At 30.4% G+C, this 14693-nt stretch overlaps 1 protein-coding gene across 1 annotated transcript; it reads left to right on the top strand.

Annotated features, from left to right (window-relative positions):
• Positions 1-14030: 14030 nt before the first annotated feature.
• Positions 14031-14693, top strand: LOC113867553. The gene has a single exon (XM_027502943.1). The coding sequence runs from the start codon at positions 14031-14033 to the stop codon at positions 14691-14693; it is 663 nt and encodes a 220-aa protein (XP_027358744.1).

The raw sequence follows: 14693 nt of genomic DNA on the forward strand, positions 1-14693 counted from the left end.
TTCAGATTCCTTATATGAGAATTCTGGTTCTGGCTCAGAGTTTATTAAAACTGAATAAAGAACTTGTTTAAGTTCTTCACTTTCAATAGAATTAATTTTCTTTTCAACTCTACATTTATCAGCACAATGTCCATATTTTTCACACTTCCAACAATTTCCTTTAAATTGGTTACTATTATTATTATTTTGTGGCTTAGGATTATTCTTTTTATATAATTTTTTATAGGTGTTTCTTTTATATAATTTCTTTTGATAATTAGAAGGATTTTGATTTTGTTTTCTCTTATGAGTTTTTCTAATTATCTTACTAGGAGCTTGTATGGGTCCTATTCCATATTGTGCATAAAAACTTCCTAATTTTGCTTTTCCTATTATATCTTACTTTCTAATTTAGTTTTGTGATTTTATATCTCCACATATTTTTATTCCTGTGTCTATTACAAAACCATGCAATTGTCCTAAAGTTAATGTTCTGTAATCTATATATTCTCCTAGTCTAATTTTAATGTTTTCTATAACTTTTGCTGCAAATAAGGAAGGAATGCCACAAATAAATCTTTTCTTCCAATATGGTTCATTAGCATCTTCTAACATCATTACTTTTGACATGAACATGTCCCTATACCACTCACAATTAGTCATAGTAGGACACCTAAGCTTATGTAATTGTTCTCTTACTCTTTTCCTAAATACTATAAGATCTCTTGTAAAGTATAATAATATTATATAAATGAGTGTTACAACAGCATCTTGGTCATTATTTTCTTGTTTAACATGTCCTAATATAAATTCTCTGTCTGCAGGAGTTACATAATTGTCCCACCAACCTCTTAATTGCCCAGTGAAGCCTTGTATAATAGCTTCAGTTGTTACTCTATCAGAGGCATTTTTCATCTTATAGGCAGTAGCTGCATAGCCATTTGTTGTGTAATATCAAAAATTTGTTGTTTAGAGGCACCATCAATATTCCATTCTACAATGTCATTGCCTCCATATGAATTTTGTACAAAGTGTGGTTTATTATCTAAGGCAACATCTGGTAATGACGGTCTATTGTAATAATGTTTTATTTTTGAATGTTCATAAATTTTATTAATTTCTAAAGTATTTATTGTTTGTTTATCTATACTTAACTTAGCTATTTTTTTTTTTATTTCTTCTATATCTAATTTTAGTCCAAATTTTTTTCCTAATTCTTTCATAGTTTGGGCTGACATAGTAATAATTGGATAGATTGGTTTATCTAAATAATGTAATTTTTTAAAATTATTGTTATTACTGAAATTTTCTTTATTGTTTTCTATCCTATTTAATTGGTTAGTTATTAAATTTATTATTGTATTGGAATAATTTAATTATTGATGTATTTTACTTATATCTTTTTTATTTATTGGTTCACTATTTTCATTAGTTTTTTTATAAGGGCTAACTTCTACTTCCTCATTTTTCATTTGTATTTTTATTTGTTCTAAAGGAGGATATTCAGCTTCTATAATTTTTTCTGTGGTGATTTTTCATATATTTTTAATTTTTTGTAAAGGATTTATTTCCTTTTTAAATGGATAGTTTATATTATTTTTAATACAATATTTTTCCATCCATGGGAAAAAATAAATATTTTTTTGTATTTCTTCTAAGTATTTATAAAATTTCTCTCTAATTTCTGCCCTTTGTTGTTGACTAAATGTTTCTATTAGCCAAGTTTTTCTATCTATATTGTGTTCTCCATTTATATCTTCTTTAATCCATTTTTTGTCCATAATAAAAGACTCAATTTTTTCTATTGTATTTAAGACTTGAGAAGGTGTTAGGCTATAATTTACTTCAAAATTTTGGTCATAGACTGGAATAGAAACTCCTGGTCTGGTTATATTGTCTATTTTGGTTAGATCTATATCTACTGTTGATCCGCTAATAGAGTGTCTTGAGGGTTCTCTAATAGTAGATAGTTGTGCTATGCAGATTGATTTAGACCTAATCATTTTAAGTCTAAACCTTTCTGGTTCTTCTATTATATCCCTTATTTCTGTATTTTCTTGTTTAATAGAAAGGGGTTCTTCAAAAACCCATTCTTTTGATATTGTTAATTGGTCATGTCTTAATCTTTTAGGTACTTGTACTAAGCTTCTATTAAAATTGGCTTGTATAACTACAGTTTCGTCTCTATTAATTTGTCTATTTACTTTAAATCCATAAGGAATTTTGGTAATTTTGTAATAGACTCTATAGATCACATGAAATGGATCAATTGAGTCATCTACAATATGTTTTTTTATTTTTGTAAATATTTTTATAGCTTTAGATGTTTTTTCATTATCTAAAGACATTGATATATTAGGATAACAGTTAAAGAAAATTGACCCGTCATGTAGGTTGCTTTCTAAAGCTACTATTAGTGAATCACTCTTATTGTGTAATTTCATATCTCTTAATAATACAAGAATAGGAAGGTCTACTTCTATCTTAAAGTTTGGCTTTACTGCTAACTGGATTAATCCTATATGAATAAACTTAAAGCCTTCCTGTCTATGATTTTATATAAGTTGATCTTCTAAAAGTTGAACCGCGTTATTTAATTTTGTTCCAGGATAAGAATATTCTATTTTGTGGATTTGTTCATGATTATTTCTAAAAGTCCAGACAGATCTATCTTTATACACATCCTTTTATTTAACTATAGGTATTGACCAATCATGTAGAGATTTTTCTATATCATCTATGGTGATTTGTTGTGAAATTGTAGAAAAAGAAAAGATTGTTTGTAAAGAGGAAGAATTTTCATCTTCTGCTCTCATTACTCTTGTAATTATCTTTGTTTCTACCTAGAGTTAGATTACTCATTGTTCTTAATAAATTTTTCATCTTGAATCCTAAAGGTTACAGGAACACCAAATCTTACCAACGGTTTTACTACCCATGCTCAGGACTTACTATCGGAAACACCCTCCAAGCTTACCAACATACACACAGCTCTCACTATTACCCATTTAGATTCTAAATAACAAACTTATGTTGAACAAGTTATAATCAACTCAAGATATAGCAAAAAAAGATTATAAGATTAATGATATACATATGATTAAAATTCAGACTCTTGACAAAACTTTCAAATCTTTCTTATTTTCTTTTATGTTAAGAAGAAAAATTTTCCTTTGAATACTGTTTTGTGTTTGTTTTAGAAGTTTTCTAATTTCTCTTAATTTTCTTCTAATGTCGACAGGATGATAAAATTCTAGTTATATATATACACTACATAGCATCCATGAAATTTGATAATAGACTTAATAAACTATTATTAACCCAAATTAATTCCTAGAACATTAATTTAAACAAATAACAAAAGTAAAATTTGATAAAATTTGATAATTTAAAAATAATAAACATGATGAAAATATATTCAAAATTTGATAAAACTTACAATATGGTGATACCAAAGTTCTTGTAGGCTATCTCAAGGAATCATTAATATTATCAAAGAAGGATTTCTATGAGAGAGTTTTCTATTGGGTATTTTTTCTCGTGTCTTCAAATGAAGCAGAGCTTACAATTTATAAGAGAAGATTTTACTATTCTCTTATGCTGCTAAATTATTGTTCTTTTGTCTTCTTTTTTCTTTTTCTTTATGTCGAGTTTGTCTCTAAATAATTGTCCTTTGAACTTTGTCTTCTTTCTTCTTTATGTTGAGTCTTCTTTTTCTTTATGTCAAGTCTTCTTTTTCTTTATGTCGAGTCTGTCTCTAAATAATTGTCCTTTGAATTTTGTCTTCTTTCTTCTTTTGTTTTCTTGCTACTATAGAGAGATTCCATAGCAATCATCTTCATTTTCGAAGTAGCCATAATCATCATCTTCAACTGGACTAAGACTTCTTCTGTCTTTTTCAGAGGTTATACTTGTGACTTCTGGCGATATGGTCTCTATTATTTTCTTGAATTCATCTTCTGAACTGGCCGCACTCAGACTGGCTAAGAACCTTGCTTTTTGCTGAAGAAATTCTTGATTTTGTTTTTCTTTCAGAGTTTCTTGAGTCAATTTGGGACTTTGAACATTATTTTGTATCCACTGAATAATTTTTGTGGCTTCTAAAAGATTAAGATCAAAATTAATCCACCATTTTACTTTTATGGTTCGGATTAATAACTGGACTGAAGAATCATATTCTAACTATGCTGAATCATATTGCCACATCATAATCCAAGAAATCTCTTGGGATGCAATAAAAGAAATAAATTTATATGGTTCTGAAATTTTTACTTTTTCTGAGAAGAACTGAAAGGCCTTTTGTGCTTTTTCTGGGAGTATTTCTTGAACTGGCCCAAAATTATGGAACCAAGCAGAAAACCATTTTGGAAAGTGTAACAAAATTTCCTTCCGGAACCAAATGAACCAGGAATGAGTATCTGGTCTTAAGAAAAGAAACTTTTCCCAAGCTCTGATATAATCAAAATAATTATATTGTATTGGCTGATAATTTATGGTAAATCTGCGATAATAATACAAATGTTGTCCCCAGTCTTTTGGAGTCAATATTTGGCAGATTTTGAATTTTGAAAAGATTATTTCTTGTTGTTCATTCTTTTTGCGAGTTAGTTCTATAGATTTTGAGTCAATAAGAATTAACTCATAGAATTTCCTTTTTTGTTCAGAAGAAGTTGGAACCACATGACAATTTGGTGGGAATACTCTTTTGGCTATTTCTGTTCGGTTTAATTTAAACCACTCTGGTTCTATCTCCATTATAGGTAATCCATATGGTTTTTCATAATATTCTGGAATCTTGTCAGTTTTTTCTATAGATTTTTGATATATTTGATCGGCCCATTGAGGAAGCTTTCTGGTCTGATTTGAGGATGGTTGATTTTGTATGGTTTGAGTAGGTTTGGTTAAGACAGTAAATTTATTTGGTGATGGAGGCTGAATAGGTTTTACTATGGTTTATAGAACTTGTAAACTGGTCATTGGTTTTTTTTTCCTTTGTCTCTGACTAGGATTTTTGGTAACTCTGGTTCGTCTTTCTTTGGTATAGCGTAATCTGAGCTATTCATTTTTGACATTTTTCCTGTAGAAATTCTCTTGTCAAATAATTTGGTAAAAAATTCTTTTCTCCTTTGATATGTTGTATTTCAAAATCAAAGTTAGATAATAATGCTTGCCATCTGGCAAAAATATGTTTAGAAACAAGATTTTGGACATCTTTTTGTAATACAGATGGTGCAGCTTTACAATCCGTTCTTACCAAAAATCTTTTGTTAAATAAGTCATCCTGAAATTTTTGAATGCATAAAACAATGCTCAAAATTTCTTTCTTTACAGTAGAATATTTTTGTTGTGCAGGATGCCATATTCCTAAATAATATCTTATAACCTGTTCTATACTGGATTCTGGTAATTTTTGTTTAAGAATCCCTCCATATCCTAATTCTGATGCATCTGTTTCTACAATCAGAAAGGCTAAAGGATCTGGTATTCCTAAACAAGGAAGACTTTTAACTAATAATTTTACCTGTTGAACCACTTTTGTCATCTCTTCATCCCATGGCTGACGATTTTTTCTAAGTCTTTTGTATAAAGGAGCACATATTGTTCTAATATTTGGTAAAAAGTCTGCTACATAATTTAAACATCCTAAAATCGTTGTAATTGTGTTTTGTCTTTTAACTGTTCTGAAAATTTATCTGCAAATTCTATAGACCTTTGTATTGGTGTTATTGTCCCTTGATAAATATTAAACCCTAAAAACCTAATTTTATCTTGAAAAATTTTTATTTTCTTGGCTGAAACACACAATCCATTTTGTTTAATTAATTCTATAAATTTATTCAAATGTTGTATGTGTTGATTGATTCCTTTTGAAAAAATTAGTACATCATCCAGATATACTATTGAAAATTCCATAAAATATATTATTCATAATTTCTTGAAATTCACTGGGAGCATTTTTTAAACCCTGTGGCATGACGTTCCACTCATAATGGCCAAAGGGAACTACAAAAGCCGTTTTATATCTATCTTGTTCTGCTACAGATATTTGATAATAACCTGATTTCATATCAAATTTTGAAAATATATTAGCATTAGTTAATCTTTTGATTAAATCTTGTTTATTAGGTATAGGATACCTAATCCATTTTAATACTTTATTGAGAGGTTTATAATTTATTACAAGTCTTGGTGCTCCTCTTTCTTGTTCTGAAGCTTTATTTACATAAAACCCAGTGCAACTCCAAGGAGACTTTGAAGGCCTGATTAATCCTTTTTCTAAATATTCTTGTAATTCTTGTTTGCAGAATTCTAATTATTTTTTATTCATTTGTATTGGTCTAGCTTTTGTGGGTATTTTTGTTTCATCAAAACCGTCTTCGTATGGTAATTCTACCTTATGTCTTTTTCTATGATGAAAGGCTATAAGATTTAAACTACAGATTTCTTTTATAATTTTCTTTTCTAAATTTTGTATAATTTTTTTAATTTTTTCATTTCTTAATTGTTCTTCAATTTTTTTATATTCTATTTCTTTATTTATAAACTTAATCTGTTTTTATTTTCTTTCTATTTGATTTAGTCTAATTATTGATACTTCTTGAACTAGATTTAATTCTCTAATTTTTGGTGGTTGTAAAAATTCAAATTTGATTTGTCTATCTGGTATTACTTTACTAGTAATTCCTGTATTATTTATCTCACATGGATAGAGTAGAGTTAGGAAAGGAGTTCCTAAAATTACTTTGTTTCCTATGTTTTTTACTAATATAAAAGAGGTAGTAAAACATATCTTATTCTTACATATTTTTCCTTTTGAAAGTTTATAATTTATGTGTAATTTATTTCCTCCAGCAGCTGATAACTATTCTGTAGTTTTTTCATAATATTTTGTAGGTATTACTCCTTCTTGTATACAATTTACATCTGCACCTGAGTCTATTAATGCTATCAGATTAAATTTTTCTTGTTCTATAATTAATGTAATTTCACACCACCATTTATGTGAAGTTATTAATGTTAATAATTCTAAATTAAATATATCTGGTTCATCTTTTTCTCCTGACGTTCCTACTTGATTTTCTTGAGATCTTAAAATTTCCTTCCCTTCTAGAGATAATAACCTAACTTCTAAATTTTTTTGATATTCTTTTAATTCTTTTATCTCTGTTTTTAAATTTACAATTTCTTTTTGTAAGTCTTTTATAGTTGTATGTTGACTTGGTGTTCTAAATCTGTTTAGTACTTCAGTCATTTCTATAGGTTTTATTTCTATTTCTTTTGGTTCTTCTCTAGTAACGAATTCATTGAGTTTCTTAATAAATTCTGTTTTTAAAGATCCTTCTTCTAATCCTTCTATTATAGTTATTAAAGTTTGGGTTTGATCTCTGGTTATAGTATTTAGCTGTGGGGCTTTGCAATCATTACAATCACATAAACCTGGTCCTAAACAGAACTCTTGTTCTTCTTCAGATTCTTCTGAGGTGTTGTCTAATTGATAAATTTCATTTTCTTGCATATTTTTGAATTCTTGATCTGAAAATTCTGGTTCAGGTTCAGAATTTATTAAAACTGAAAACAGAACCTGTTTCATTTCTTCATTTTCTATAGAGTTAATCTTCTTTTCAACTCTACATTTATCGGCGCGTTGTCTAATTTGGTTAAGTCTATGTCTACGGTTGATCCACTAATAGAATGTCTCGAAGGTTCTCTAATAATGGATGGTTGTGTTATTCGTATTGAACTAGATCTATTCATTCTTAATCTAAATCTTTCTGGTTCCTCTATTATATCTCTAATTTCTGTATGTTCTTGTTTTTTAAAAGAGGGTTCATCCAAAACCCATTCTTCTGGTATGGTTAATTGGTCGTGTCTTAGTCTTTTGGGAACTTGTACCAAACTTCTATTTAAATTAGCTTGAATTATAACAGTTTCATTTTTGTTTATCTGTCTATTTGCCCTATAATCATAATTTATCTTTGTTACCTTGTAGCAGACTCTATAAATCACATGAAATGGATCAAAAGAGTCATCTACTATATCTTTTGGTATTTTTGTAAATATCTTAATAGCTTTGGATGTCTTGTTGTTATCTAAAGACATGGCGAAGTTTGGATAACAATTAAAGAAAGCAAGCCCATCGTGGAGGTTGCTTTCTAAGGCCGCAATTATTGAATCTCTTGTTCTAATTAATTTCATGTCTCTGAATAATACAAGTATAGGGAGGTCAACACCCAACTTGTAGTTTGGTTTTACAGCTAATTGTATTAACCCTATATGAATAAACTTAAAGCCTTCATTTTTATGTTTTTGCAATAAATCATCTTTTAATAATTGTATTTCTGAATTTCCTATTGTTCCAGGGTAGGAATATTCTATTTTATGTATTTGTTCTCTATTGTTATGTAGAGACCAAAATGATCTCTGTTGATATACTTCTTTATCTTTTATAACTGGTATAGACCAGTCTTGTAGAGATTGTTCTATATCATCTATAGTTACTTGTTGTGGAGTAGATGAAGGAGCTGACAAAGAAGATGAATTTTCATCCTCTGTTCTCATTACTCTTGGTATTATTTCTCTGTTTCTACCTAGAGTTAGGTTCCTCATTGTTCTTAATAAGTTTGCCATTTTTAATCCTATAGGTTATGGGAACACCCAGGCTTACCAACGGTTTCACTGCCTACTCTTAGGACTTACTACCGGGAACACCTCTAAGCTTACCAACGTATACACAGTTTGCACTGTTACCCATTTAGATTCTAAATGACCGACTTATGGTTGAACAAATAACTTTACTCAAGATATGGCATAGCAATAATAACAATGATAATGAAAACATATGATAAAATTTCAAGCTCTTGAAAGCACTTTCAAATCTTTCTTATTTTCTATGATATCTATAAGAAGCATTTTTCTTTCAGTTCTATCTTGAGTTTTTTGTAAAAATTTTCTAAATTCTCTTAATTTTCTTCTAATATCTACTGGATGATAAAATTCAAATTCTCCGAGAATATCATAGATATAAAAAGGCATGATGACTTCGTATGGCATAATGTTCAAATAAATTCAAATAATGTAAACCTCTCTCTCCCCTTCTGAAATCAGAACCCGTTTAGGCTTTGATACCAGATAGACAAATCAAATTTGAATTTTTACAACCACCAAAAATTAGAGAATTAAATCTAGTTCAAGAAGCATCAATAATTAGACTAAATCAAATAGAAAGAAAACAAAAACAGATTAAGTTTATAAATAAAGAAATAGAATATAAAAAAATTGAAGAACAATTAAGAAATGAAAAAATTAAAAAAATAATCATGTTTATTATTTTCATCATGTTCATCATGTTCAAATATATATATATATATATATATAGAAATAAGTTACTTTTTCTTGACAAATCTTTATAAAATAAAAATGTTCTGTATAATGTCCCTGTTTTTCAGATGGATCTGATCACTAAGGGGAAAAGTACTAAAAGAAAATCTGCACTTGTTTGCTCTCTACAGACATTCAAAAGCTTATCAATCAAGCTCCCAATTCTGTTAAGAAGATTGCTACCCTTAATTCTATCAACAGTGGAGCCCTTTTAATTTTAATATTTTTGATCCTGCGTCATATAATCCCAACAACTCAAGTGGCATCTCATATGCAATTTTCGTTTAATTACATAAAAAATTAACACATCACACAATATTGGTAGCTTTTCAGGATACAGCCAAATAGCCCGGCAGCCAACGCTGTTTGTGCTATTATGGTCCTACACCTGTTACAATTACTTGTCCTTCATACTAAGCTTTGCACTATTTCGTACCTTTGTGCGTTGGCATGAAATATAAGTTTAACATTATGTGGCAAATATGAAATCAACTTTGAACGTAATGCAAAATGATGGCCTCTGATTTATTGTTCATAAAATCCTAATCCTTTGTGATCATTAAAGACATCATAATTTTGGGGGAAGGGAGAGGGGGAATCATCTGTCATATCATATATTTACAAAAGAATATCTTCAGAATTAGAATTTAGAATATCAGCATACTTAATCGCTTTCTCAACAGCATTATAACAAAATGGGAAAAACAGGTTCTTGCTTCTATATATGCTTTTATCTCTGGGACTCTTGAGTTATGCTTTGCTTTCCTCAAACCAGAATTATAAATATTAAAAGAGGAGAATAAAGCTTGAAAGAGCAACGTTGATCAAGAATCTTTTGAAGATTTTGATTATTCTTTAAAAAAAAAAAGAGGAACAACCACGGAAGACGATGCTTGGTGCTTAGACTTATTTGACAAGGCTCAGATATTATGTTATGGCTAATTAACTCCGTCCTAAAAATCATGGCATTCGCGTACTTTCTCTAATCCGTTAAATAAGGAAGAAATCTGCTAACACACGGGTTGTAATAATACAAGACATATATTGGTCCTTTGTAAGAACACAAATATATTTGAGCACGCGTCCAATAAGTAACAAAACATATTACAGATTATACATAATAAGCACCTACCATTATTATTATTATTATTTAGGAGGATATAATTAAAGCGGGTGGATAAAAATCTACATGAGTAATTGGATGCAGCAAAGAAGGGAAACGAAATTAAAACAACTTACTAATTATGTGATATGGTCTGCGATGAGCAACTTACTAGAGTGATAGATTAGTAATAAGGTGGGCGTGGAGGAGGAGGAGGATTGGCCCAGCCAGGCGGTGGAGGGCCCGGGGGCCCACGAGGCGGAGGCGGCCCGGGAGGCCCATGCTGATGCTGCACCATTGGTGGACACGGATCTGGTGGAGGATGGTGATGCAGAGGTGCTGGCGGTGGGGGAGCAAAGGAACCTGGTGGCGGTGGTCCATGGTGGAGGACGGGCGGCGGCGGTCCTTGGTGGAGGACAGGCGGCGGTGGTCCCGGTGGTCCAGGCGGCGCATGCGGTGGGCCTGGGGGACCAGGCGGCGGAGGGCGCCTGTTGTGTTGGTGGTAGAAACTCATGCTCTGGAATGGGAGAGTGGAAGAAGCTTCAAGATTGTTGAGAGGGGGTTGTTATTGGATAAAATTAATTGGCCTGGTGGTTACAGCTTAAAAGGTACCAAATATCTACAAACTTTCACATAAAATTATCCATAACATCATAATCATATTTGCGGATAGGAATCTACCACGTAGCCTCAGTCAAACTATTTTTTTCAACAAGTTCAATTATTTTTTTTAAATAATATTTAACTCAAAATATCATGTAATATGTAATTTTAAATATCTTAATATTATATATTTATTAGCTTATTAATATATTTAAATAAAATTTTAAATAAACTTTTAGGCTTAGACATTTTAAAATGTTATATATATTTAAGACTTAAGACATTAAGTTTTCCTTCTGTTGATACGACTTGCCGAGCTGAGTCAAGAAAAAAAATGAGTAGAATAATGGACTCCCATTTTTGGGGTAGAGGGGTCGGAACAAAAGACAGATAAAAAGCAGAAAAATACAAGAGATGTGATTCACGATACGACGAAAAGAAAAAGAGATAGAAAGAAAGAAAGAAAGGTAAACAAAATTGGTGAAAAATTAATATAAATATATGGGTTGAAAAAAGTAATGTTTATGCTTAGGTTTATATTTTTTTGGGATCACACGTACATTTAAATTAATATTAAATTAAGAATATTAAACATGAAAATATATCATTAGTTTTAAGAAATTATATTTTAACATTTTAGATCATTTTCAATTGTAATTTAAGATAATAATTAATAGTTATTTATTGAATTTGATGATTAATATATTTCAAATAAAAAATAATTCTATTAACTAAAAATAATATATAGAATATTATTCATCGTTCATGTTTCTGTATTTTTGAAAAAATTTTAAAAATTAAAATTAAAGACATATAAAAAATAATTTAACTATTTTAGATAATTAATAAAATATATATTTTGCATTATAAAAAGACTCTTACAATATTTATCCATAGATAAATACCCTTTTGATTTTTGATGGTCGATATCAAGTACCCTTAAGCCTGTCAACTTAACATGCAGATTATTTTTTACGCGATCTCGTACTATTGGTATCACTTATTTTATTGCCACGTTTAAATTTCTAGAAATGTATTTTAGTAATTTTCAGAATTTCAAAAAGGATTTGTCAATAAACTTTAGAATATAATTTTTAAAATAGTTAAACATACTTTCAAATATTAAATTTTAGAAGTGACAATTAAATAGGTGATACAATTAACAAAAGCATATGATACAAATAACAATCTCCGATGAATATATATATATTTTTCTCCAACATATGAAACAATTACACTAGCCCTCTTAATCCTAGGGAACCTCTTGAAACCTACAAAAGAATGAAGCTATACAAGTTTTGACCCCTCTAAGTTTAATTATATGCATAATATCGTATCTTCAACAGGTGATGCGTTTATATTAAGTTTACAATAAAATAAAATATTCAAACTTAAAACAAGTGATTACTTTTTAAAATTAAGTAAATCAAGCATAAACTTAAGAATGTAAGAAGGTATTTAGTTTCAAAAAAAATATTTTTTAATACATTATTTTATTTCATTTTATATTAAAAAAATTATAGAAAATACCTTTTAATAAAATAAAAAATAAAAATTTTATAATTAAAAATAAAACAAAATTATTCTAATTAAACGATTAAACATAATTGTCCTAGACATCTATAAACTAAATTAGATTTACGTTTAAGGATGTGTTTATCAAAACTGATGAACAAGTTAAGTGAAGGGTAAAAAGTTAGTTGATTGAATTTAAAGTTTTGATAAAATTAATTATTAAATTAGCTGCTAATTGTAAAATAAGAGATAAAGATTTTATTAAATAAAATGAAATGTTTATATTAGTATTTTTATGCCTTTATGATATAAAAAAACAAGATTTAATTATGTTGTTATATGTTAATAAGACCTGATGACAAAAGTAATTTAAAAAAGTTAAATATGAAAGAAATAAAGGTAAAAATATTAAAAAACTAAAAGGATAAATATTAAAAATAAAAAAAAAGTAGTGTCTAAAATAATATTAATAAGTAGGTATTTTAATTAGAGTAGGAAATGAAATTATTTTGGTTGAAAGAAGTTTTGAGTTGAAAGAATGAAATTTGAAATATCTAAAATAGTTGTGAAAGAAGGGTAGATTATTTGAAGGTGTGATTGAGAAATAGCATAAAAAAGAATAGAAAGGGAAAGGGAGGAAGCAACAGAAATCATCGGAATGGGCGGCTTTGGGAAGAGAAGCGATTCTGAAGACAGAAGGGAGGTTTCATCCCAAACCGCCCATTCCCACAACTTCTGATGGCTCCAATCTCCCATTCCCCGCTCCCAGTATCTTATGTTAGTGTTCGCTCACTCTCTTCGCCACCATTTATAGCCCCTTCTTCGATGCCCTGCTGCGTTGCGTGTGCAAAACGAGGGAATAACTCTCCTCTGCCTCTTGTGGAAAGCAATGCCAATGGGACCAATTTCATATCATAATCACTTTCTCCGTTGTCCTCACATCTGTCCCCTAAGATTCCTTCTTTCTTTTTCCCAACTTTATTCCAATATCAGATACTCCTTCTTCTATTCAAACAAAACACCTTTGCTGCCCTCTTCTTCACATCATTTGGGCTCACTTCCTGTAGGCCCACCTTACGTCTTAAGAACATTTTTCCTTTTAATTCTTAGATTCACCTCATCTTATTTTAAGGATTATTTACTTTTAAGTTAAGTAAAATTAATTTAAATTATTAAAATACATGTTCATATTAATTTTAACTATAAATTTTATATTATAATATGTATCGCAATAAAAATAAATAAAAATACTAATACCAGATGCAAGAAAGTATGTACATATTTTGAATGACGCCACATACTTTGAAAAGTATAAATCGGAATGAAAAGAACAGTTACGTATGACTCATGACAGGCCATACCATGTTGCAAGTTGCAAGTTGCAAGTAGCAACACCGCCCCGCTCTCCTGATAACGTTAACTAAACGGTTACCAATCCCAAACCTTAACAGCAATGGAGGCACCGCCACCCACCGCCACCGCCACCGCCACGAAGCTCCGTCTTATGTGCAGCTACGGCGGGGAAATAACGAGGCGTCCCCGCACGAACACTCTGTTCTACGCGGGCGGAGACAACCGCATCGTTTCAATCGACCTCCGAAGCGTGACGACCCTCTCTTCCCTCCTTTCTCACCTCTCTTCCGCTCTCTCCCTCTCCTTTCCCTTCACTCTCAAGTACCAACTTCCCCACCTCGACCTTCACTCCCTCGCCCCACTCTCCTCCGACCAAGACTTCCACTCCCTCATCCACCACCACCACCGCCACCACCATCACCGCCGCATCAGACTCTTCCTCTTCCCCACTCCTCTCAACATATGTTACCGAGACTCTGTTCCTGAAGTTCACTTACTGCCGCCACCTCCTTTGCTTTATCACTCTCTATACCTCTTGCCTTCCACTCTACTCTCAACATATGCAAGTCTCCAACCACAACTTTCTTTTTATCCAATTCCAATGAATCATTCTCAATCTCAATCTCAACCTCAATCTCAGAATGTATCCCCCCACGGCCAGCATGGAAATGATTCAAATGAACTTGACAATGATCTTGCTCGTCTTCAGATATACAAATCTCAGCCCCCGCCTCCCCCATTGCCTTCTAAATATGTAATGTAA

Source organism: Abrus precatorius, unplaced genomic scaffold (assembly GCF_003935025.1).
Source record: "Abrus precatorius isolate BTA unplaced genomic scaffold, Abrus_2018 Scaffold5, whole genome shotgun sequence".
Classification (NCBI taxonomy): Eukaryota; Viridiplantae; Streptophyta; class Magnoliopsida; order Fabales; family Fabaceae; genus Abrus; species Abrus precatorius.